This window comes from Garra rufa, chromosome 24, assembly GCF_049309525.1.
Source record: "Garra rufa chromosome 24, GarRuf1.0, whole genome shotgun sequence".
Lineage (NCBI taxonomy): Eukaryota > Metazoa > Chordata > Actinopteri > Cypriniformes > Cyprinidae > Garra > Garra rufa.
In genome coordinates this window covers 2,515,921-2,542,735 of record NC_133384.1, presented here as the reverse complement: position 1 = coordinate 2,542,735, position 26,815 = coordinate 2,515,921, and the positions used below count along the sequence as shown (strand labels likewise).

The following is a 26,815-nucleotide window of genomic DNA, read 5'->3' as shown; positions in this document are numbered from 1 at the left end:
AATTTTAGAAGTAAAAATTAAATAGTAAAAAACCCAATGTGTCTTGTTTAGGTGACTGACACCACGTCTCTTTAATTTGCTTTGTATTAAATACAATTTTTAAACATACAAAAAAAAAAAAAAAGTTTTATAGATTAAATAAAACATTTACCAAAGAAATTCAAGGCAGCAGCACTGAGAACTACTCCTGAAGAGAATACAAAATATCTGCACTCATTACAACCACTGTTGCGACTGTCCTGTCCTATTCTTCACCAGTCTAAATTCAAGACAGATGCAATTATAGTCTAAAACTGATTATTGACAAAATGATAACGGACCTCCAATTTGTTTATTATTAGTTGTTGTTGATCAAGATTAAAGGGATGTCGCTGTTATAAGAATTTATTTAAATTACTAATTTATGGATTAAAAAATTATGATCCCAAGCAGATTAAGAAAATATGATTAATTTATTTTACAAATATTAATAAATGAATAGACTGAATAACGTTTTGAGTCTGCAAAACAAAGTATAGGCTAAATTATTTTTAATGTTTAGTGACACGAAATAAAACAAAGCGTGTAATGAAGAAAAATATTTAAACAAGTTTTTTATATAGCCTATATATACAGCCTGTGTGTAAACACTGGACCGACTATTGCTAATGGCAGAACAAAACAACAAAATGAATAAAACATAACTTCATTAAACATTCGACAAAAATGTTAAAGTCTTGTCAGTTATTGTTTTTAAAAACTTCCATAACCCACTTTAGAGTTTAAGTAGCCTATATTCAGCGAAAGACGGCCTAAATAAAATAATAAATAAAAATACATTTAGCCTAGTTCCACTCTAATAAGTGCATGCCCAGATCTCCGATTCTTCTAACCAAGTTTCAACCAATATCCGACGTTATGATTTCGATCAGATGCGTCGGCTGTATCGGTTGATAAGCCAACGTGATTTCGACGTTGAATCGACGTTTTATTTTCGACGTAATAACGTTCTGATAAACCGACCAAATAATGAACGTTGATTCAACATCGAAATTTGATTGACGACCGACACTGACCTTTACAACCAGAAATCGACGTTGAATCAACGTCAGCTTGCTGTCTGGGTATATACGTATAGCTGTAGTCTTGTCTAACTTGGAGAATCGCATGGCCACTAATGAGGTGCTACCAGCCAGACCTGTCTCCATTTTCACCATAAGGAACCTCAGGGGTCAGGTTGCCCAGTGCTCTCTTCTCTTAGTACATTAAAGGGTCATCGGATGCCCATTTTCCACAAGTTAATATGATGCTTTAGGGTCCAAATGAAAAGTTTGTAATATACTTTGATTAAAAATTCTCAATGGTAGTGTAAAAACACTCATTTTACATGGTAAAAAAAAAATGTTCTCAGCAAGCGATATCAGTACCTGGCCCTTTAAATGAAATGAACCTCTGCTCACCCCGCCCCTCAGTTCTGTGGGGCCTGTCATCACAATGCACATGAGGTGTTGCCTAGACAACAGTTGAGGGTTTATTTGGGGAAATAATGGTTGTGCAAGGCTGTTTCTGTTCATATGTCCTTTTCTTGAGTAGCCCACACACATAAATATCTGCATCTTACATTTATATATATCTAGGTATATTTATTAAATAGGTATTGTTTATTAGTGAAAGTTTTCTTCACATTACTGAGCATTCCCTCTGTAACACCATTGGTTTTCTAACATTAAAACATTATGCTTTAAATCTTAAATTGGCATGCAATACATTAATATAATGAATTAATAAATTTAATTGTATAACTTAACTGTGCTCAATGTTTTCAACTGTATTGTTCCATCAGTAGAATATTCGAGTATAAGTAATCATTTTATTTATTTATTTTTAATTTTTACATATGCTTTTATTTCTTGTCTTATTTTAATAAATGTTATAATGGATAAATGTACAACAAATGATTAATGCATTAAGATATGTGAAATAAATACCTTATCTGTTTTTAAAAATATTTATCGTCTATGTTATAAGGTTTATATTGTGTTAAGTCTGTAACAAAAATATTCATAGTGTTGGCACTCATGTAGTTGAATGTGTTCAAACAGCCACAAGAGACGCCTGTTCTCTGCCTTCAGACATAATGCATGAGCATTCTTAGTCTGACAGGATTTAAACTTTGCTGGCTAACACCTAAAATTTAGTTTTAAAGACAAAAACATACCAAGAACTATGCTTTCTCACCATTCCAGATTTCTAACACACACTCAAAGTGTTCTGTGTGGTCTGGCAGCTGTAAGAAAAATGCTGATCTCTGTATGCATTCATATGTACATTGTATGCTCTTATTTTGCCCATTTGAACAAAATAAAGAAATATGTCCTTACCTCCTAATTCTTTCCTTTTAAAAAATTCCTTATTTGCGCTAATCTGTGCATACTATGCAATAATACTTGTCCTAGTGAAATTAACCACCTATGTATGCTTTGTTTCCTCTTGCACTGCCTGCTTCTTTGTGAACCTCACTTGTAAGTCGCTTTGGATAAAAGCATCAGCTTAATGACTAAATGTAAATGTACATGTACTGTTTTTGAAAAAGCCCTCGTATTGCATAAACCCTCCCCTTGAAAAAAACAGGACAGAAGCGGTCTAAAGTGGACAAAGGAGATGGATTAAAACAACAGATATATTAAGCCCAGAAGACACAATAGCAGGAATGGCGAAAAGCTCCTGTTCAAGAATGGTAATTACAGTTTGCAGGATATCAATAGCTGGACTACCAACAGGTCCTTCAAGAATGTCTACATCCTGTAGTTGTTGCCTGTGTGCGCCTGAATTGGTTAGCAGGAACCGTTACAACCTCCCGCCAACTGAGATCAGGAAGTGCAGCAGCTGCACCATCTTGATGGGTCCATGACTGTGTCCAAATATCTCTGTCATGGCAGTGAGTGGCTGTGTTTGCCTATCAGGAGAACCCCTGACAAAAAGTTGATATGGTGTGTGGTGTCCAGCAGCCTGAAAACCTCCAGGTCTCTGTTTATCCAGGGAGGTAAACATGATGTAATGCCCACATGTGAAGCTCATTGCTACAATCAATTACTCCTTCATCCTCAAGAAAGGAGAAAAGCTGGTGGTAAACATTAGTCATACCCCGCAAAAGATCCCCCCAAAGTCTCTCGATCCTCTGGTTGTCAAGTCAAGTCAAGTCACCTTTATTTATATAGCGCCTTTTACAATACAGATTGTGTCAAAGCAACTGCACAGTATTTAAACAGCACAATAGTGTGTAAGTAACGCATTATTGTAACAATCAATTTTCAGTTAAAGGCAGTTCATCAATGAATTCAGTGATATCATCGTCAGTTCAGTTCAAATAGTATACGATATCGCTGGAAAATGTCCCCAACTAAGCAAGCCAGAGGCGACAGCGGCAAGGAACCAAAACTCCACAGGTGACAGAAATGGAGAAAAAAACCTTGGGAGAAACCAGGCTCAGTCGGGGGACCAGTTCTCCTCTGGCCAGACCAAACAACAGTTTGTACCAATGTCTGATTGTAGAGAACTCATCAGGATCCTGTGGTGTAGTGCCGATGGCCGTCAAGGTTGGCAAGGTCTTCATTGATGATCCGCCTTGGAGCTCATCTGGTTGACATCCACGGCTATTGAAGTCATCTCTAGGTGGTGATCCACGATCTAAGCTGGGTACGGACTGGATCCGGGGGACTGGAGTGACCATCTGATCTGGATACAGGCTGGGTCTGGTGGCTACGGTGACCTCGGAATAAGAATGAAACAGACTAATATTAGCGTAGATGCCATTCTTTTTACGATGTGAAGGAAAATGCCTTTTGCTCCCCGTGCTCTTGGATTCGCCAATGAATAGACGCTTACAACAGTTAAAGTAAGTAAAAATAATGCAAAGTTTAATGTAGAATCAGATCAGCTTCTTCTGAGCTCAGGATTTCAGAACAGCCAATATCAAATATGACATTCTGGGCAGTCCAGAAATGTCTCACAAAACTAAAATATGCATTTATATTCTTGATTCTGCAGGCCTCTCCTCCTGATATCGTTCAACCATTCTCCTCCAATCAGGGCCTGATATCGCCAACCCGTTCCTGCACAGAGAAGAAAATACAGCCCCATCCCATTCTTTTTCTTAGAGTGACCAAAAGTCTAGTCTAAAGTGACCTTCAAATTGCTACTACTTTTGCAGGGCTTCTTTTCTCCTACGTGCCTGTAAACAAAGGTTTCTCAGAGAGAGTTCGCATATACACACACACATTTTACTAAACAGATTCTGTTACATAGTGTACACTTTGTCTTTTCATAAGCATAGAACGTTTCGTCTTCTCATAAGCACAGAACATCCAAAACACAAATTTAAAAGCATTTTCATAAAAGTATTTTCTACAATTCCCTCTCTTGATCTCAAAGAGATCACAACTCCTCCAATATTTCCACCAGCTCCTCACCCTCATCCTCTTCCTCTCTTGGAGCAGCCAACAGTGGCATCTGATAGGGGGGTGGACTGTCTTTCTTCTCAATTGCTGTCACTATCAACCTGTTAATCAAACTCCTCATACAAGGTATACAACAACATCCACAGGTCACCAGTATTCCCAAAAATATCCCTGCAGAGGTCAAAATAGATACCATCACCTCTTTCCATGCCCCAAACACATCCTCCATCCACCTTGTCACTGCATTGTCCACCCCTGAGTTAGCTTTCATCTCGTTTGATAACTCCTTTAACCCTTCCAATGCCCTAGATACAGATCCATCAGGTGCTGTGTTATTTGGAATAATTGTGCAGCAGGTGTCTTTAAACATTGCACACAGTCCTCCCTTCTCAGTTAACAACATGTCCAGTGCCAACCTATTTTGTATGGTCATCAGAGAAGTGGCAGCCAATTGTTCTCTCAACCCTTCTACAGCATCCCTAGTTAAATTTGACAGCCTTTGCACGTTATAGTGAATGTAATTGATTCTATCTACATTTTTGTTGGGGGTTATAGGAAACAGAGCAGATATCACAGGGATATTTTCAAATCCTGCAGCCACTTGGTCAGCCAATTTGTACTCAGCAGGAACACCTCTGGGGACCCCAATAGAATCTATGTAAGTAGGACTATTTCTAGTAAGGTCAAAATCACTATGCATAGACCTTTTCTTTCTCTTGTTGTTTCCTGTTCTTGGCCTGTTTCCTACCATTATCATGGGTACTGCTACTCTTACCATGGCACACAGTCCTTCCATTGTTGGTTCTATCCTAGTCAATGCAATCTTTTCCCCACATGCAAAATAAAGTCCCTCTCTTGCCCACCGCCCTATTTTCTTATGTCCATCAGCTACTGTAATTTCGCACCAATTTCTCTGAAAAGAGCCCACCAATGTTTTAGATTTGCCAGTGGAAGTGAAATTAAAACATGTGTAGTTCCCTTTTCTTCTAATCAAGGGAACCCCTAGTGATGACCCATTACCTGTAACAGGGTACAATTTACTTAAAGATGAGCAATTGGCTGGATTTTGTTGTTTTGTTAATCGTAGGATGCAATCGTATCCCCATTGATCGTTTACATACAATGGGGCAGGCTCAGTATTCAATTGAGGTCTCCCAGCTGCACATGCTAAACATCCTTCAAAACCTAAATTTGTGGATGCTTCATGAACCCATTCTAACCAGAGGTTGGACTCATGATAACCAGTTTCTAGGGTCATTACATCTAAAGGGGTCAAGTTGCTATAATCCGTGCTTTTCAATACTGTTTCTTTTTTCCTTAAATCAACAATTATGGGGGCTGGTGTTACTTCTGGCTCTTGGACTAAAATTTTAATTAAACCCAATGGATCTGTCCCTGACACATCTACCCCTAGTGTAATGAAAGTTTCAGAGCTGTCAGGACCATCTTTCAGTGACATTATCAGCGTGTTTTTCCAGCTCCCCCAGCTATGTTGGTATCCTCTAAATAGTTTAAGTCTGTTCTGAATACTATTCTGGCTAGTTAGTGGGCTATTGGTTAACATCTTTTTAGTGTACCCTGGCTTGGTCATCCAATTAACATCGTGCCATGTGTGACACCATGGCCCAGTTGGTTTTGTTCCTGTTGTTGGCCACAGGCAGCCATAGACATCATACCCTCTCCATCCCAGTGCATCACCCCCACAATCTATCACTTGACACAGATCAAATTCCCACAGGCCATCCTTCCCTTTCTCCCTTACCAGTGTCAATTTCACCCCAGCCCCACCTCCTGTCAACACACTCCTTTTCCCTTTCTGTGTGTTTTGCCCCATCAATCCCCATATTATTACCCCTATGATTATTGTCAAGCTCAATACCCAACATCCCACTATTCTATTCATCTTTGTGTTGTTCATTTTACCACCACCACTATTTGAATCTCCCCGTTTTTGAACACCCTCTCTAGGATATTCTGTACAGTTTCAAACTGTAATTTATCAAGGCCACACCCTAGTTTGGGGACTGCTAATGTTTTCACTTTGTCTTTTAGGCACTGCAGTTTTAGATCTTCTAAACTCTTCTCTAAGTCTTCATATGTGGGCAGGTCCCTGCACCACCACTTTGTGATTAAATGATAAATCACCTTTTTACCGTGTGTTGTTTTCACACACTGGCCAGACTGACCAATTGTTTTCTCTAGTGCCTCTGTACCATATCTTTCACGAATTTGTCTAGCAACCCCTGCTCCTAATGCATAGTCAGCACTGATGCAATGTGCAATGGGTATGTGTTCAGGTACCTCTAGCAGATCTCCGTGTCTGATCAATATAGGGTGTGTGTGTGTTTGAACAAGTTGGGTGTGTGTGTTTGTTTCTGTTTGTAATGTTTTGTCTGTTTCTGTCTCTGTTGGTGGACAAATGGATGTCTCTGTTCCTTGTCTTGGAGGATCTGGTTGGTTTTCACCTGGGTCCCTCTCTGCACTTCGGGCTTCCTCTTCACCCTCTCTTTGACCTTCAAAAAGGTCAACTCGTGTGTCTTCCAGGGACCTGGCTGGTGGGGGACAGAACATACATGCAGACAAATGATACCAAGTATTTCTTTTACCTGCTAGTTGTACACAGTGAGAGGTACGAGCAGTAACTCTCAGTGGTTCTGACCACCTAGGAGTAGACCATTTTCGTTTAAGTTGTTTTAATCTCACCCACAGGTCTGTAGAGGCCGGTTGTACAGTGCCAGTGGTCTGCTCACTAGGCCAGGATTTCTGTGGACAGAACATGTTAATCACAGCACTTACTTTGTCATGGTATTGGCGTGGTTCATCCAGCGTCCAGTCAGTGCTAAACACAGCCCATGGACCTGGGAATTGCCTGCCTGTGGTCAATTCAAATGGAGTGAAACCAGTTGACCTGTTAATAGAACATCTGACCGACATCAGAGCCATGGGCAAGGCATCAACCCAATTCAGGTTTGTAGTTGCACAGATTTTTGCCAATTTGTTTTTTAAGGTCAAATTCAGTCTTTCAACTTTCCCTTGGCTCTGAGGATGGTAGACTGCCCCATATTTGTGTTTGAGGCCTAGGGCTGCTTCCACTGCAGCAAGGTGCTCATTTTTGAAGTGAGAGCCATTGTCTGATCTAACTGTTTTTGGGAAACCATGCCGTGGAATGTATTGATTTACAAGGCATTTAATTACTGACATGGCATCCTCTTTTGCACATGGGAATGCCTCAGGCCAGCCACTGTACTGGTCCACCATTACCAGCAGGTACCTTTTCTTATGTACTGGGGTGATCATGTCAGTGAAGTCTATCACCACAGTGTGGCCTGGTCCCTTGTCTGTTGGGAAGTGTCCAGCCTCTGGTTTGGTAGTTGGACGTACATTAAAAGCAGCACACACTTGGCATGATGATATTACTTCACTGACCATGTGTGGCATGAATGGATGCCACCATTGTTTAACTCGTCTGGTCATGTCTCTTTCATTACTATGAGCCACTGAATGTGCTTCTTGTAGTACTTTTCTAGCCACTGATGCTGGTAATGCTATCCTACCATCTGGTCCCTCCCATACGTCCCTATCCTTACTTTTCTTCCCACCCTTTTCCTGCCACACTGTTTTCTCCTCAGGTGCAGCTGTGGATTGTTCATTACGCAAGTAGTCAGTTGTTAAATGTTCTGCCAAGTCTCCTAGCTCATCAGTGGGGGTTACCAGCATTTGTAATGGTTTATACCCTGCCCTCTGTTTGGCTGCCTGATCTGCAGCATCATTTCCCTTTGACACTGAGTCCTGGCCTTTGGTGTGAGCAGCACATTTAATGATAGCTAGTTCTCTGGGTTGCATAATAGCTTCAAGCAAGGCTGCTGCTTCTGTTGCATGCTTGATAGGCTTGCCTGTAGATGTCACAAAACCTACCCTGGCCCACCCTGGTAATTCCACAGTTGCTGCCCCTACAGCATACGCAGAGTCCGAGTATATATTTACACGTTTGTCTTTTGCCAAATTCAGAGCCCCTACCAATGCCAAAAGTTCAGCTCTCTGAGCTGAGGGGCGTTCTGACAGTAATTTTGTTTCAACTACTGTGTATTCAAGGCCTTTCTGTTCTACTATTGCATAACTAGCTGACAGGGTGCCCATTTCTGTCCTGAAACAACAGCCATCACAAAACAGGACCATGTCTGGGTCTGTCAGAGGGATAGTGCTCATTCCCTCCCTCACCTGTTCTTCCTTTTCTGTCCTGGGGGCACATTCATGAGGTTCACCTTCCCCTATCAAATCTGCCATGTTGACCCCCTTGTGTTCATGTACAATGTGAGGTGCAGTCAAAATTCTTATCAGTTTGTTTTGTCTCTGTGCTGAGAAGGTGAAGGCAGAAGAGGTTATAAAAGCCACCACTGAATGAGTGGAAAGTATGTGCAAGGGATGGCCCATGACTATGTGTTCTGTTTTCTCTACCATTTTGGCCAATCCCGCAGCATATCTTGCACAAGGTGGTTGTTTTTGTTCCACCTTGTCCAGCGGTGCACTTACATAGCTCAAAACCCTTCTCTGCTGGTGTTGCTTTTGGTACAATATACCACTTACAGTAGAGTCAGTAGTGCTGACATCTAAATAAAATGGCAACTGGTGATTTGGTGTCTGTAATGCAGCAGCCTCAGCTAGGTCAGTTTTTAATGTGATGAATGTTTGTTCTGCCTCTGTTGTCCATTTCAACTGACTTCCACTGTTCTTCAGCCCTACTTCTTTTGCCAATGACCTCAAAATTGTAGTTCTTTCTGAGTAGTCAGGGATGTACTGCCTACTGTACCCCACCAACCCTAGAAATGACAGCATGTCTTTTACCTTAGTGGGCTTTGGGTGTGATAGAATTGCTTGCCTGGTCTCGTCAGACAGTCCAGTGCCAGCTCTCCCTACTATCCTTCCCAGAAAAGTTACTTCTGGTCTGCTTACCTGGATTTTTTCCTTGCTGACCTTCAACCCAGTTTTGGCTAACAACTGTAGCACCCTTCTTGTATCTGTCAAACACATTTCATTGGAGCAAGAAGCAATCAAAAAATCATCAACGTACTGGACCAGTATGGACGTGTCATGCAGATGGCAAGAGTCCAGTAAATCCCTAAGTTTCTGGTTGAAAAGGCCAGGACTTAGAACAAACCCTTGTGGCAAGCGGTTGTAAGTGTATTTTTCTCCTTTGTAGCTAAATGCAAAAATTTCTTTGCAATTGCTGGCTAGTGGTATACAGAAAAATGCATTGGCCAAGTCTATACACGAGAAATGGGTGTGGCTTGGGGTCAATTTTGCCAGGATGGTGTATGGGTTTGGGGTAGGCAGAGTAGGGGTAGTGACTATTTAATTAATTTTTCTGAGGTCATGTACCATACGATATTTACCTGTGGTCTTTTTCAAAACTGGCAGTATTGGGGTGTTCCAGTCAGATACTGTCTTGCACAACACTCCTGCCTGTTCCAGACTAGAAATTGTCTCTCCTATCCCTTCACTGGCCTCATAGCTGATCTTATACTGTCTGATGTTTACTATTTCTGGGCTGTCAATTTCAAATGTTACTGGGGTGGTGTCCCATTTTCCCACATCCCCAGGACCTATTGACCATAGGCTAGCAGGCATTTCCTCCAGCATTGCATCTGCTCCCTCCCCATTTTCTCGTGTCACTATCTCAGTCCTACAGACTCGCTCTGCTTGGTATACTGCCTCATCTGTTGTTTCTATCCCTAGCCTGTAGCTTTCTGTACATTTTGAAAATTCCCACCCATTGTACAAATTTTCCCAATCTGTCACTTTTCTCAATCTCCTAACCATAGGGCCTAAAGCCTTTGCTTCGTGATATGGGCTTACCCAGAGGGATACATGAGGGTAGGAGGATTCCCCCATTTCAAAATACCCCTCTTGTTCTTCGGTCAACACTACTTCAGCAGCTACCCCTTCTGGTCCTACGTATAGGTTAGTACAGCTTACTTCAGTGATTTTTCCTTTTAGTTCATTGAATTCTTGTTCATATATTTCATCCTCACTGGTGTCACAATACAATGTACAGTGCCAGGGGTCCGAGGGTGCTTCGAAACTATACAAGGAGCTAATCCACCCCTGCCAGTGATACAGCAGCTCTAGTAGCTGTGTGCCCACCGTGAGTCTTAACCAATAAATGTTTGCTGTTATTTTTCTGGTCGCCTGTACCACCCATTGCCCCTTAGCCAGGTCAGTCTGTTGATTAAAAGAACAATTCGTCTTCAACCCATTTGGAAATATGACTATTATGCCTACCGGGCTACAGAGGATTTTAACTCCTAATTTTATCAGTAAGTCACGACCCAAAAGAGCAGAGGGAACATTTGCAGAGCACAGAAATGGATGCAATATGGTTTGCCCTGCCACTTTGATTTTTAGTGGTTTTGTAAGTGGCCATTTCTCAGTTTCCCCAGAGAACCCCCTCACTTCTTCACATTGTGTAGACAGTGAGTTGTCCTCCACCATCTCTCTCTGGATAGTGGAGAAAGTGGCCCCAGTGTCCACCAGGGCCTGTACTGGCTGGTCATCTACCAGTATTGTAAGAAGGGGTTCAGCCAGGGCCCCTTCACTGGTTCTCTGTGGGTCTCGTCAATAGTTCGCATGATCTGGCTGGCCCCAGACTGGGCTTTGTCTGGGCACCTGTTGGTTGCCAGGCCATGGGCCATTTTGCCTGGGAACACCTCTACCTCTTCCCCCTTGAGGCCCTCCTCTCCCAGGAGCCCGTCCCCGTGCAGGAGGTTGTCCCCTTTGCCCTCTGGCATTATGTGGGCAATCACGCCTCCAGTGATCTTGTGCTCCACAACTAAAACACCCCTGGTCTCTTGGTCGTGCTAAAACACCCGTGACCTCCCTACCATATGTGGCAGGAGGTGGCCAATCTGGCATTGGGTCATATGGGTAGTCAGGGAACCCATGTTGGCTATTAATTTGTCCAGTAACTGGGTGGACATTGTACACTGGTGGTCTGGCACTATCAGATGCTCCTGGCACTGTCATAACTGGTAGCTGCAAGGTGTCTTTGGGTTTCTTTTTATTTTTGTCTTTCTCTGTCTCTATTTGCATTTTTAACAGCTGGGTTTTTAATTTTTCTATTTCAGACTCTTCTCTTCCTTGTTTTTCTACAGCTCTATCCACATGGTGTATAAAATGTCTAACCCAAGTTTCTCCATCTCCCCCACTCATGTCTGGACTATTTTCTATTGCAGCCACAGCACTGGCTGGAACCCCTTTTACCACAGCCTGTCTGTAAAATTCTTTACATATTTCTCTAGCATCAGGACTTTCCCCAGTTCTGTCCTCCCATTCAGCCTCACACCTATGCAAATATGCTGAAGCAGATTCCCCTGGCTGTATTTTAAATTTTATACTCTGGTAGGTCAGTTTTGGTGTTGGGTACAACTTTCTCATTGCAGTTCCTACATCAGTAAGATGTGCAAGCAGAGGCCTGTCATTTCCCTCTTTCAAGATTCCTGCTTCTGATTCTAGTTGTTCTACCTGTGTTTTGGTCAAAATGTTTCCCCATAGTGCCCTTAAATCCCCCAGTGCCAAATCAACCCCATGGGTCAGTGTTACAACCTTGGTCAACCATCTCTGTCCCCCTTTGGTTATTTCTGGGAGTTTGCTTAATACAGAGTTCATGTCAGAGTGCCCCCAGGGCTTATACTCTTGTCTGAAACCTCCTGGAGCCCTAATCAATGGATATTGGGAGGCTGGCGCTGTTCTCAGCTGTCCTAGTTGTGCTAATGCAGTGGCCCCTTGTGGTACTCTAGTCTCTACTCTAGCAGGAGGCCAGTTACAGGCTCCTCCATTTGAGCATGTGTCTAAAACATTGTCTTCTTGCCCCCCTATTCCCCCCACCAAGCTTTCTTCGTCAACTCTGTCTGGGTAGCCCACTTCCAAATTAACACCTGTTACTATGACTTGTTCCCTGTCTCCACCATTTCTACTGCTTGTCCTGCTCTTGTGGTCTGAAGACCTGTCTGATGCTAAGCTCATTGGTCTCTCACCCATTACTGACCCTTTATTTCCTACATCTTCCTCTTCCCCATGGTGCCCCCTAGAAGTGTTTTCTAGATCTATCTCTAGTTCAGATACCTCCTGTCTGGTCTTTTCTAATTCAGCCTTGACTTTTCTCAAGTTTTTATCTAATTGTTTCTCAACTTGAGCTTTAATGACCTGCTCTATTTTTTGATCAGTTTCCATCTTTTCCAGCAGTCGCAAATCTCTATCTGCCTCACTCTCTTCTACTTCTATTAAGCCCCCTTCTATGATGAATTTGTTGTCTTTATTTGCCTGCTTGGTGGTTGTGGCTACTTCTCCACTTTTTACAACATACACAGGCATTTGCATAGGAGCAGATGCTGAAGTGGTACTGCTCTTTTCTACATATGGTGGTGGTCTTTCTATGCCAGCTGTTGGAGGGCCCTCTTTCTGTTCTGCCCATGTGGTGCATTTAACCCTGGTTACCATTGCTGAGGCTACTCTACTCCATTTTCTCAGATTGCTTTCTGCTTTTTCTATTTCCCTACATACTTTTCTTTTCTTCCACACACTGACTGCATCTTTTTCTTTCTGTAATCTCTTTAGCTCAGTTTCTGCCCTTTTCTCTTCATTCAAAATTGCTTGTAACATTTTACCTTCATTTTTAGTTTTCTCATTCCACCCATGAAGGCCTGCTAAATGACACCAGACTCCCTCAAGCTGTTTTTCTAGTTTCTTTCTGTCTTTTGGTTCAGCTTGATGCATCATCTGGCTACAGATGGCATCCCACACTCCCTTATATGTACTCATTTTATTAAAGGTTTTGTTTCTTTTAATGGATCACACTTCTCACAGTCCTCTCTATGCCCTAATAGTCTACAAACCCACCACCTAGGAACGTTCTTAACTCTTTTTCTACTAGTAGGAAATATCAGTTCTAACACCATCTGCTAATTAGGATCTCTCCATTCATACATTCACTTTCAAATTTTATTTTCTTTCATACAGTCCCTTTATCATAGGGCTCATCAATTTTCCCCCCTCTCTGAGCCGTAAGAATGCTGCGTCCGTTCCTACCAGGTCACACTTAAGTGACGGTCCAGAGAAGGTGCGCAGCACTCCAACCTCCCAGATACGGAGTAGTTCACACTCACACACACTTTCAGAGATCGTTCAGTACACAGACACTTTTGCACGTTAACCACGCCGGGATTTTACAGGATTTCTTATGAGTTTTTATAAAATTACTTTAACCAAGCCTGGTCAACTCAATCCTAACCTTGCCAGGATTTTACAACTACCTTTTAACCTTTTACGATATCCTTTTAAACTGATCTGATTCTTTTTGTATAAAATTGCTTTTACATTGGTGTTCAATCCACTCTCAACCTTAAAATTTGGATAATTCCAATTTCGCAGTACTTTTATGAAAAAGGTGACTGCTTACCTTGTTTTAGATGCTCTGCAGAGAGGTTGAGACTGGACCGTTCCCCAACGCCCGTCAGCGTCGTGGCGAATCCGGGTGCCCCCTCCAATTGAAGGAAAATGCCTTTTGCTCCCCGTGCTCTTGGATTCGCCAATGAATAGACGCTTACAACAGTTAAAGTAAGTAAAAATAATGCAAAGTTTAATGTAGAATCAGATCAGCTTCTTCTGAGCTCAGGATTTCAGAACAGCCAATATCAAATATGACATTCTGGGCAGTCCAGAAATGTCTCACAAAACTAAAATATGCATTTATATTCTTGATTCTGCAGGCCTCTCCTCCTGATATCGTTCAACCATTCTCCTCCAATCAGGGCCTGATATCGCCAACCCGTTCCTGCACAGAGAAGAAAATACAGCCCCATCCCATTCTTTTTCTTAGAGTGACCAAAAGTCTAGTCTAAAGTGACCTTCAAATTGCTACTACTTTTGCAGGGCTTCTTTTCTCCTACGTGCCTGTAAACAAAGGTTTCTCAGAGAGAGTTCGCATATACACACACACATTTTACTAAACAGATTCTGTTACATAGTGTACACTTTGTCTTTTCATAAGCATAGAACGTTTCGTCTTCTCATAAGCACAGAACATCCAAAACACAAATTTAAAAGCATTTTCATAAAAGTATTTTCTACAGATGCAACGAGTGCATCAGGTGTTATGGAAGGTGTTTTCGGTTCCGGTTGACCTAATTAATGCAGCCTAACAATCCTTTAACGGATTTGAATTATAAGAATGTGTTAATGTTTAATGTGTAAGCCAGGTTAAAGAGATGTGTCTTTAATCTAGATTTAAACTGACAGAGTGTGTCTGCCTCCCGAACAGTGTTAGGTAGGTTGTTTCAGAGTTTAGGCGCTAGATAAGAAAATGATCTGCCGCCGGCAGTTGATTTTGATATTCTAGGTATTATCAAATTGCCAGAATTTTGAGAACGCAGCGGACGTGAAGGACTATAATACGATAGGAGCTCGTTCAAGTACTGAGGAGCTAAACCATTGAGGCCTTTATAAGTAATTAGCAAGATTTTAAAATCTATACGATGTTTAATAGGGAGCCAATGCAGTGCTGACAGAACCGGGCTAATATGCTCATACTTTCTGGTTCTAGTAAGAACTCTAGCTGCTGCATTTTGGACCAGCTGGAGTTTGTTTATTAAGCGTGCAGAACAACCACCCAATAAAGCATTACAATAATCTATCCTTGAGGTCATGAACGCATGAATTAATGTTTCAGCATTTGACATTGATAGCATAGGTCGTAATTTCGATATATTTTTAATATGGAAAAATGCGGTTTTGCAGATGCTATAAATGTGGCTTTCAAAGGAGAGATTGCTATCGAATAGGACGCCTAGGTTCCTAACTGATGACGACGAATTTACAGAGCAGCCATCTAGTATTAGACTGTGTTTTAGGTCATTACTTGTGGAGGTTTTAGGTCCAATAATTAATACCTCTGTTTTTTCAGAATTTAACAGTAAGAAGTTATTCGCCATCCAGTTTTTAATATCAGCTATGCATTCTGTTAGTTTTTCGAATGGATATGTTTTGCCGGGCTGCGAAGAAATATAGAGCTGAGTATCATCAGCGTAACAATGAAAGCTAACACCATGTTTCCTGATGATATCTCCCAAGGGTAACATGTAAAGCGTAAAAAGTAATGGCCCTTGTAACGTATCTGGTCTTCCCTGTCAACATGAACTCTTGCACCACACTTCATGGACTGCAATCCCCATAAGCCACTGCACTAATCTCTGCATTCACCTGGTCCTTATTTCCCACTGATCTGATTGCTGCAAACACCTGTTTCACATTTACTGACTGCATTTAAGCCACTCACACACACAGCCACCTTGCTAAGTCTAAAATTGTTCCCATGGTCATTATTCTAAGCGTGTTTCTCTGGATTGGATTGCCTGTGTATGACTCTGGACTGTGTACCCCGTTGTTGATTCCTGCTGCCTGCCATTGTTGGATTATTTGTGTATGACTCTGGACTGTGTACCCCGTTATTGATTCCTGCTGCCTGCCATTGCGACCACTGCTGGAGTATTGAACTGTTTCCCGGATTACCTACGTTGTTCCTGTTTTCTGGCGTTTACTCCTGCCTGTTTACCATTCTAATAAAGCCTTGCAAATGGATCCGCACGTCTCTGACTCCTCCCTGTGACAGAAGACTTAGCCAAACCAGGATCCAGCGGCTTTGTTTTACCACCAGCATCACAACATGGACCCAGTCGACCAACTTCTGCTCCTCCGACAGGAAGACCTCCCCATTGAGGATTATATACTCCAGTTCCGTAAGTTTTCTCTCCAAGTACCCTTTTATGATGAAGTGTGGCTGAAGGACTTATTCCGCCGGGGACTTAATGAGCCAACCAAGTCAATGTTGCCAGGAGGGGAATTCAGATGTCCACTAAGGGACGTAATGGACTATGCGTTGTTGCTATGTGGCTCTCCTTTAACTGTGGGTGTTTTGGAGGAGTCACAGCGCAAGAAGGCCGCCCTTCCAGAGCCTCCAGTGACTGCGCCGCCAGAGCGCCCTCCAGTGACTGCGCCGCCAGAGCGCCCTCCAGTGACTGCGCCGCCAGAGCGCCCTCCAGTGACTGCGCCGCCAGAGCGCCCTCCAGTGACTGCGCCGCCAGAGCGCCCTCCAGTGACTGCGCCGCCAGAGCGCCCTCCAGTGACCGCTCGCTCAGAGCCTGCTCTTCCAGAGTCTCCGCTGGAGACGCCCAGCCCTCCTGAATCTCCGCTGGGGTCGTCCAGTTCTCCAGAGCTCGCTCCTCAAGAGCGTCGTCCAGAGCCCGCTCCTCAAGACAGCCTTCCAGAGACTCCGCTGGTTCCGCCCAGCCTTCCAGACACTCCGCTGGTTCAGCCCTGCCTTCCAGAGACTCCGCTGGTTCCGCCCAGTCTTCCAGAGACTCCGCTGGTTCTGCCAAGCCTTCCAGAGACTCCGCTGGTTCTGCCAAGCCTTCCAGAGACTCCGCTGGTTCCGCCCAGGCTTCCAGAGACTCCGCTGGTTCAGCCCTGCCTTCCAGAGACTCCGCTGGTTCCGCCCAGCCTTCCAGAGACTCCGCTGGTTCAGCCCTGCCTTCCAGAGACTCCGCTGGTTCCGCCCAGCCTTCCAGACACTCCGCTGATTCAGCCCTGCCTTCCAGAGACCCCGCTGGTTCCGCCCAGCCTTCCAGAGACTCCGCTGGTTCAGCCCCGCCTTCCAGAGACTCCGCTGGTTCCGCCCAGCCTTCCAGACAATCCGCTGGTTCAGCCCTGCATTCCAGAGCCTCCGCTGGTTCCGCCCAGCTTTCCTGAGACTCCGCTGGTTACATCCAGTCGTCCTGAGATTCCTGTCTGCCCGGTTCTGGTCACGGAGCTCATGCATGGACTGTTCCCACCCACCCTCCCTACTGCTCCAGTCCTGCCACCTCTGTCCCCTGACAGTCCCTCTGCTCACCCACATCCCACCTTCGGTGCAGAGGACTGGCCGTGGGACTGCCAGTCTCCATCGGTGTTCAGACTGAAGGATCCCTCACCATCACCTCCAGTCTCAGAGTCCTGGACTCCACCTCGGTCCTCCGACCCTGCGGCTCCACCCCGGCTCTGTGCTCCCTCGTCTCCGTTGTCGGCCGTCGGCCCAACAGCTCCTCCGGGCTCCATCGTCTCTCCGGCTCCGCCCCGGTCAGTCGTCACCCCACCTTCGCCTCTGGACTCTACTCCTCCGGTTGCGCCTCGTCACTCCGTCCTGCCGGCTCTGTGGACCTCCTCCCTCCCGTGGGCACAGCCTCGATCCTCTGTCACTCCGGCTCCGCTGCGTACCTCCGGACCTCCATCTCCGCCGGGGTCGCCAGAGCCTTGGGTTCCGCCTTGGCCCTCCGGATCCTCTGTGTCGCCCAGGACCATCGACTCTCCGGTTCCGCCTCGGGCTCCACCGGCTCTACCTCCGTCGGTCGGCCCCATGCAGGAGCCAACCCTTCCTCCTCCATGGCTTCTCCCTCCGTCGGCTCCGCCTCATTTCGTGGTTCCAGTACCACTACATGGACCTGGCCCTCCATCCCTCCCCCTGTTCCGCCTCCGCTCCACCACCCTCAAGATTGTTAAGGTGGTTAGAGCGTCTGGAAGCCGCTCCTTGCGGAGGGGCTATGTAACGTATCTGGTCTTCCCTGTCAACATGAACTCTTCCACCACACTTCATGGACTGCAATCCCCATAAGCCACTGCACTAATCTCTGCATTCACCTGGTCCTTATTTCCCACTGATCTGATTGCTGCAAACACCTGTTTCACATTTACTGACTGCATTTAAGCCACTCACAAACACAGCCACCTTGCTAAGTCTAAAATTGTTCCCATGGTCATTATTCTAAGCGTGTTTCTCTGGATTGGATTGCCTGTGTATGACTCTGGACTGTGTACCCCGTTGTTGATTCCTGCTGCCTGCCATTGTTGGATTATTTGTGTATGACTCTGGACTGTGTACCCCGTTATTGATTCCTGCTGCCTGCCATTGTGACCAAGGCTTGAGTATTGAACTGTTTCCCGGATTACCTACGTTGTTCCTGTTTTCTGGCGTTTACTCCTGCCTGTTTACCATTCTAATAAAGCCTTGCAAATGGATCCGCACGTCTCTGACTCCTCCCTGTGACAGCCCTAGTACTGAGCCTTGAGGTACTCCATACTGCACTTGCGATCTAAATGATACCTCTTCATTTATTGCCACAAACTGATGACGGTCAGATAAGTATGATTTGAACCATACCAGTGCACTACCACTAATGCCTACATAATTTTCAAGTCTATTTAAAAGAATGTTGTGGTCAATAGTATCAAATGCGGCACTAAGATCCAGTAGCACTAATAGAGAGATGCAATGAGTAGGACCTGACACGTGTTGTCTAAGCCCAATCGAGTTCAAAATATCTATAAATGCTGTTCCTAATGCATCTTTTTCATTATCAACATGGATGTTAAAATCACCCACTATTAAGACTTTATCTGCGGCTAGCACTAATTCGGATAGAAAATCAGCAAATTCTTTAATAAAGTCTGTATGGTGCCCTGGTGGCCTGTATACATTAGCTAACACAAACGTCACAGGGGATTTATCATTAGTACTTGTTTTTCTGGATAATGCTATATGAAGCACCATAACTTCAAATGAGTTGTAATTGAAGCCCGTTCTCTGAGAGACATTGAGAATACTGCTATAAATAGTAGAAACACCTCCTCCTTTACCTTTTAGACGCGGTTCATGTTTATAACAGTAATCTTGGGGGGTGGACTCGTTTAAAATAATGGTTGTGCACACTTCTACCCCGGATGGCACTTCACAAGAACCAAACTTTCTCCCACACTTCTTCTCTGCACTCGAACACCCTCAGCAGCAGTTAGTCTGGCCCGAACAGCATTTGATCCAATCTGTCGGTTTTCTCCAACCAACTCCTGAACCACTTCATCGAGTTCTGCATCAGACAGATGTGAATTCCCCATGCTATAACACAGGTTGAAGCGTCTAGAACAGAAAATACAGAACATAACCATGTTACAAAACAACTTCTGATAACAACAGCAGCAAAAACATTTGTCTTGTGGTGTTATTTGAAAGACCACTGTAGAAAATACATATTTAATAGTAAAACAATATCTTCAAAACAATTTTTGAAAAACAATCTTGAATTTGATTGTGTTGTAGCACTAGTTAAGGAAGTAAACAATATTGCCAAGTTAATTTGTTGCATATATAACATAACAGTTAAAGTAGAGTCTGCTTTATTTAGAAGTTACTTGACCACTGGCAAAATGGTACTTTGTCTCGTGGGCCAGAATTTAGATTATTATTGCTAAAAGTTTTGTTAAAATATTCTTTGAACAAAAGCTGTAGTAAAAGCACAGGTCGTTTTACATTCTGATCAATTTACATTTTGACATTTTAGATTTTAAAATTTTCATTTCAAATAAATGTATTGAATCCTTAAAGGTGCAATAGGACATTTTCAGAGAGGCTAGCAATAGCAAGCTAGCTTTCAAATCATAACATTCTAACCTCCCTTCACAGCGCTTCCCAAAGGCTTCGGTTTGGTGGTTATGGTGTGAACGCAGTATAAGCGTGTTGTTTTGATTCAGTAGTAGTGTAAAAGTTGGTTGCTGTTTGTTTGAGGTGCTTAGTTACTGATGTCTGTCTATAACTCTTCATACAGTTGTGCATATATAATAAAGTCTGAGCTGAGGTCATCCGTAGATATAAGAAAGTCCTAAAAAGCTTCAGCCGTGTCCGTACAATGACAGAATCCTTCAAGGTAAACAGCGTGGATCTTGGACCCATCAAGATGACTGCTCCGATTGCAGAGCTCCACATAGTTAACCCAGATACCTACAAAGGCCTGAAGTTTGATCCTGCAAATAAGACCCTGCTGTCTTTTTATAATAAGTGTGCTGTTAACATTAGCCCTGAAAAAAAGCCATGATATGACATGAAATCTCGAGGGCAACTTCTTCCTTCAATAATGAAGTATTAAAATGCTAACTTGCTGATTTGTTTGGTTCTGTTTTGAAATGTCGAAAATGTGAGTTAAATTACACAAGGCTATGTCCTGTGTATGTTTTGCGTTTATGGTCATTTAACACACAAAAGAGGTCTGTTGTGTTTAAACACTGTTTAATACAGAGTGCAGTACATACAGTACAGTAGATTGCCTACTAGTTCATATTGACCTGTACAGGTTTTATCTTTGTGCAATTTTATTTTGGTAAGACATATTGGTACTCTATTGTTCATTGTATGGCATAATTATATGCATGTTTAGATTAAAGGATATGTTTGTGCTTGTGCTGTGTTTGTGTCTTTGGTCTGCTACTGAATGGACATATGCTGCCTTCAAGTGCTATCGTAATTATGGTAAATACTGTCACAGTGTCAGCCTGTGGCAAAAAGGGTGTTACTACACGTTGTTTCATGTTGTTCTGCAGTGAGTTTACCTCCTCAGTATCGTCTATTGTTGTTTTCCAGTTTTGGCGTGAGTGAGTTCTGATTGTTCAAAGACTTTATCTCTTTGGGGGGACATTTGGATGGGTCTTTGCGAGTGCAGTCATTTGCCTGAGAGTTCTCTGTGACAGTGGACAGTGAGAAGTAGGGCTGGGCCGATAAACGATATCATATCGAATCGCGATCAAATTTATGTTAATAACGATGATAAGCTCTAGACATTTTTTGCTGGATATGAATTAATCTAAGAGCCAATCACACAGCAAAAACTATGCGACAACAGCCAATCAGCGTGCGGCATGCGTGTGCACGTCAAAGTTCATTTCCTACCGCACTTTGCAATTGCAAAGCAAACTTAGCACTAGGACGAAGCAGCGACGATAGTGAGTCTAACCTCGAGTTATTATCCAAAGATGTTGAAATTGTCAACAAAAAAGGTGGCACGAAAAACTGAAAATGAAAGCAAAAAACACACGCGCATTCAAAAGCAATTTTAATCCCTTTTGTTTAGAGAGTGACTCCCCAATGCACGCAAATTAGGCTACATGATATATCTAGGCTGTTATTAGTAACGTTACGTAGGCTATAATAGGTTGTGTATGTCTATAGCTCTGTATCATGATTGAAATATCCGGTCTCTATTTGCACTTTGAATATTTAGAGAGTAGCCTGCTTTGATTATGGCTGAATTGTCTGCACTTAATACGATTAAGAAAGAACTGTGTCGTAATTTTTTTGTTATTTAAACTGTAGATTGTTTCAAATGCAGTGGTTACCTCTAATTTAAATAACTCAACCTATAATAGAGAAAATAAACAATTGTGTTAATAATAATAAATAAATAAACAAATTATGTTTTTACAATCATTTTATGTTTACATTTACTCCTATTTACCATACTCTGTCACAACTTTTATTTTTTTATTTATTTTAGTATAAGTTGTTTTAATTTTTAAGGCCAAATCTGTAATCTGTTTTTGTTAATAAACTATACTTTAAAATGTAATTTAATGAACCCTTCAATTTTTGTGGCTTTAGTCATTGTTGGGATACTATTTTAAAGCTGGCAACATCAACAGCTTATATCGAAATATATATCGTTATCGTATGGGAAAAAATGTATCGAGATTAAATTTTTGCCATATCGCCCAGCCCTAGTGAGAAGTTATCGACATGCTGCTCCGACTTTGGACAGAACTTACTGTGTAGCGAAGTTGTCTGTTCTCAAGCATGTGCATCTTCTTGGAAAAAAGACTATAACCATGAAGAGGCAATGTAATGGCATTTCCACCTACTGCTATACACATCACTTGGAAGACTGAAATGACAGACTCGCACCTGGAACCCTTGTTTCAGATATATTCCTGAATGTTACATCGACAAAAAGTGCCAATACTGTCAACCACGTGTTACGGTTATTAAAAGTATTATGTACATTTTATATATAGAATTACACTAAAATGTTTACAAAGTATACCTGATATGCCTATCTGTGTCCGGTTACGGTCTGTTTTGTAAGTGTTTCTCCCCCATCGACTCGTGTTTTGGTTTCTCCCGTTGTCTTCCCCTATTGTTCAGTTTGTTTTGGTTTCCCCTTTGCCTATATTTGGACTTCCCCCTCATTGTCCTTGATTGTTATCACCTGTCTTGTTTACATCTGGTCATCCCCGCAGAAGTCGTCAGCCCTTCCTTCACCATGGCTCCTCCTGTTCCTTGTATGTACTACCATCATGGCTGCAGCCTGTGTCTCACCTGGTTCCTCCTGCTCAGGGTCCCTTCTGTCTCCTCCATGGCTCCTCTCTCCATCTGATCCACCCTGGACCCTTCTGTCTCCTCCATTGCTCTTCTCTCCATCTGATCCACCCTGGACCCTTCTGTCTCCTCCATTGCTCCTCTCTCCATCTGATCCACCCTGGACCCTTCTTTTTGAATGGATGCCATCAGAGCAAGAGCTTAAACAATACAACAATAATCCACACGACTCCAGTCCATCAGTTAATGTCTTGTGAAGTGAAAGGCTACACGTTTGTAATCAGTTTTTCATTTTTTGGAAAACTCCTTTAATGAATCCTCAATAAATATGAAGCCGTTGCATTGAGTTGTTTTGTTTCTGTGAGGTTCTGTCTCATGCCACATATCAGATGTGCATTTTCTAAAACAGATTCCTGAAGGTTTTAGGTAAACTTTGGATCTGTGTAAATGAAAATTATGCATCAGCGCTGCTTTGCTTTGTCATGCCAATGTGTTTTTATAAAAATTATAGACTATTGGCTAAAGACAAACAACTGATGTGAGGAATTACAATGCATGAATTCAGCTGATAGACTTGAATTTCAAGGATTATTGTTTGTGTGTTTATCTGCAAACACATATATGTGTGTGGATCCTTCCAGGATGACTTTAGTGAAAGTCTGTCACTATGACTGGCAGGTAAACTGAAATAAATACAATAAAATAAAATGAGGACATTCTGAGAAAAAATAGATAACAGAAAGACATTTAGTTCTAAAACCCTGTGGTCTATTTTATGAGGCTGGTTTCAGTTGCTACCCAAGTTTGAATTAAATTTGAGCAAGTCCTTTTTTTTAATTAACCGATAGTTTTTGAAAATGGGTACTGAACTGCAACTAAAATAGTGCTCTACTATTTTTGAAAAAGTAAAATTTGTATTACTTTACAAACCATACTTTGTAAAGTAATAAAAATATTATTATTAATTATATATTCCGACGCTGCCATACTAAGGGGTGTGCATACTAGGACCGCGAGCACTAAGCAACTATTCAGAAGAATTGCCCCTACAAGGACGTAGTGACGGCCGTCAAAACGTTGTGCCCCACGGCCAGAGGCCTGAACAAGGAGCTACCGCAGCATAGGGCCTTGTTCGACAAAGGGCCATAGCGGATGGTTGGTAGACATCAACAGTGATATCTAGGAGTTGAAACCATGGGACCGGGGTTGTAACCCAACTCCAATAAATGGAAACGAGGTGAAGACGCGTGACCCATACCATAAAGGGTTTAAGGAAGAACCCATAGCTCGGTGGGAACTTACCATATATTTGGATTTCATAAAAGTGCCCCAGATGTATGTGCACTTACCACTCTAGTGGATTTTATGAAAGATGCCCAGGCGTAGCGTGGGACACTTACTGAAATGATCAGATTTAAGGAAAGAGTTTTCCCCCAGGGGGTTTCACTACCAGCTCCATGCTGTCTATGAGACAGAAGAAGGGTTTAATCCTCAGATTGAAGTACCTTACTCCGGACAGAAACTCGCAAGCTCTCTATCAACAGAGATAAACATGGTTAGCTAAACCATCCTGTAATAGTGGACGAAAGTAGAAGGCAAATTCTTAACCCCCGATCCACAGGGGGGATAGTCCTTTAAACGGGGGCACTGCTCTCAGGGACCCTAAATGAGAAGGGGGAGCATACACAACACAGTCCACACCGCCTGTAAAGGATCAGGCAATCCCATGAAGGTGGGTTGGCGCTCTTGGAGGACCCTTCCACAGAAGGGGAGCTGGTGTAACCCTACAGGAGTGAATGCTCTCACTGTTACCCTTCGTTGAGGGGAGCATACTTCCAGAATACAAGGCTGGAGAGTAAAAACCTGAGAATAACAGTCAAGCTCATAACCTGAAGCACAGGGAGGATACTCGGCCACCAAGGAGTGCTGCTCTTTTTAGTGACCCTTGAGAAAGGGGGCAACCAATGTCCTTGTAGAAGGTAAGTTATTCTCAAGTCTAAGGTTTAGAACCCTAGACAATGGGAGCTATAAGGCTGAAGGCTCTTAAGGAGTAGAGGTCTCGAGAAATAACCCTCTGATGAGGGGAGACCTGCTACCCTCATGCTTTTGAAAGAAGCGGAGCTTTCTGAGAACGGAAACTTCTCAGAAAATATTGATAACTGAGTACCAATGACAATCCAGCAGCAAATCAGCATATTATAATAGATATATGCTTTTCATATTTATGATTGGAATAATTTCTAAATGATCATTCATGTGACAGTAATGACATTCAATAATGATGCTATAAAAAATAGTCAATTATCAATTAGCTCCACACAACTGTTTCTGTTTCTATTAGTTGTGCTACCCCTCCTTGATTCCTTCTATTCCTTTTGTGGATTAAAAGGCTGTTTTCAAACTTTTCTTGCTTTGTGCACTCCATAACCAACCAGCACACAAAACAGTTACTCTTACTTTGTTTACAGTTACATTATTTTCTATTAATTAAATTTAGCCTAAAGGGTGTGTGATAGGTTTTAGCTAGTACTCAACCGTTAACATTGATATTAGTCCATCGCTACTTACCACTCAGCAATCTTAAAGATTAAAAACAAATATAAGCAGTTAAAATTTGTTAATAACATATAATTACATACCTCTGGGCCCACCGTTGTCTTCATGTTAGCAATCGCTCTGATAACATAATTAGTTTAATTAACAGAACAGTTTGATAACACCATGTGACTTACCTTGGTGAAGTTTTTGAGGTAGGAGCGTAACCTTACTGTTTGTATCTTTCTCGATTGGGGGGAATAACAGTGTAGAGAATTTTGGTTTAGCTCAAAGAATTTCAAATTAATCAATATGTGTGTACATGTGTGAGACTATGTCTCTCATCGCATGTGCACTGCAAATCTCCACCAGGTCTTATGACCAATGAATAGGATGAAATGAGTTATTTAAAACAAACATTTCAGTCAGGGAAAGTAGTTTAACTCACAGGAAATCATGTATAATAATCGTCATTAAATATACGCAATTTCCAGTTTCTGATCAGTAACAGTAATAATGATATCGACTGGTTTCTTTGTCCAGCAAATTGTTCAGTGATACTCATTACTCTGACGTTGGCTCGTCGTCACGGCAACGTATTTCACTAATCAGAACGGAATTAAAACAATTGAACAGAATAGGGCTTAAGGTAGCAATATGTCAGGGTTGCTGGGTGACACAGAGCTCTAGTGAAAGTTCAATAGCCAGGAGTATCCAAAGAACGTATTTATTTCCAAATGATAGACAGAGAATCCGAACAAAAACCAGCACACTAACTTTAAGACGACACAATGAAACAAAAGGGCAAACGACTTATAAAGGGTAACTAATGATAGAACACAGGTGACACAGATGACTAATAATCAAAGACAGGTGATACAGATAATGACTAAACAAGGACTAAACCAACTGATCACAAACAGACGGGGGAAGACAGAGGGAGAAACCAAATGACAAACAGTGCAAGGCAAAAGACAAGAAGTGACAGGTGAATTGTGACACAATATGAGATCGAAACAGTTTAAGTGACTTTGGCAATGTAAGGATTCAGCACATAGAATCATTATATGTGAATATATGGTTGTTTATTAAATTATTCTACTTACAAATGATCGCACATAGACAAACATACATAAAACACAAATAGACAGAGAACGCGTGAGAGAGAGAGTAAGAGAGAGAGAGAGAGTAAGAGAGAGAGACAGAAAGTGAGTTTGCAAGGGACAGGAATGAAACGGTTCTGAACAACCTGAAATCGTTTTTCATAAAACATGGATCTGGGGGGAGGTGCAGGTGATGTCGGTTTGAATCCAGAAGGCAAGAGAGTGAGAGCGAGATGAGGGAAGGCTTATAAACCTGTAGGTCGTTCACGCCCACAGTTGGACCTTGTCCAATCCGGTTGATCTGAGTTTTGGAAGGAAGATTGAAAGTCTTTGTCTCTCACAATGGTGTTTCGCATGTGGAAGCTGATTGGTTGTTTTGCCACAAAACTTCCAAAAGTTCAATAATACATATAAAGCAAGGAGTTATTAAGATGCCACAAACATTAACATTTAGGGAATAATAAATGCTGCTCATAGACACCAAACATGATCTATGTATCTTCTCGTTTGACTGAGTGATTATAAAT

At 42.4% G+C, this 26,815-nt stretch overlaps 1 protein-coding gene across 1 annotated transcript; it reads right to left on the bottom strand.

The window, feature by feature from the left end:
* Nucleotides 1-6,350: 6,350 nt before the first annotated feature.
* On the bottom strand, nucleotides 6,351-13,250 carry LOC141300417 (uncharacterized). Its single transcript, XM_073830695.1, is given in 2 exon segments — nucleotides 6,351-12,414; nucleotides 12,478-13,250. Coding segments are annotated over 2 exon segments (6,837 nt in total).
* Between the last annotated feature and the right edge of the window lie 13,565 nt (nucleotides 13,251-26,815).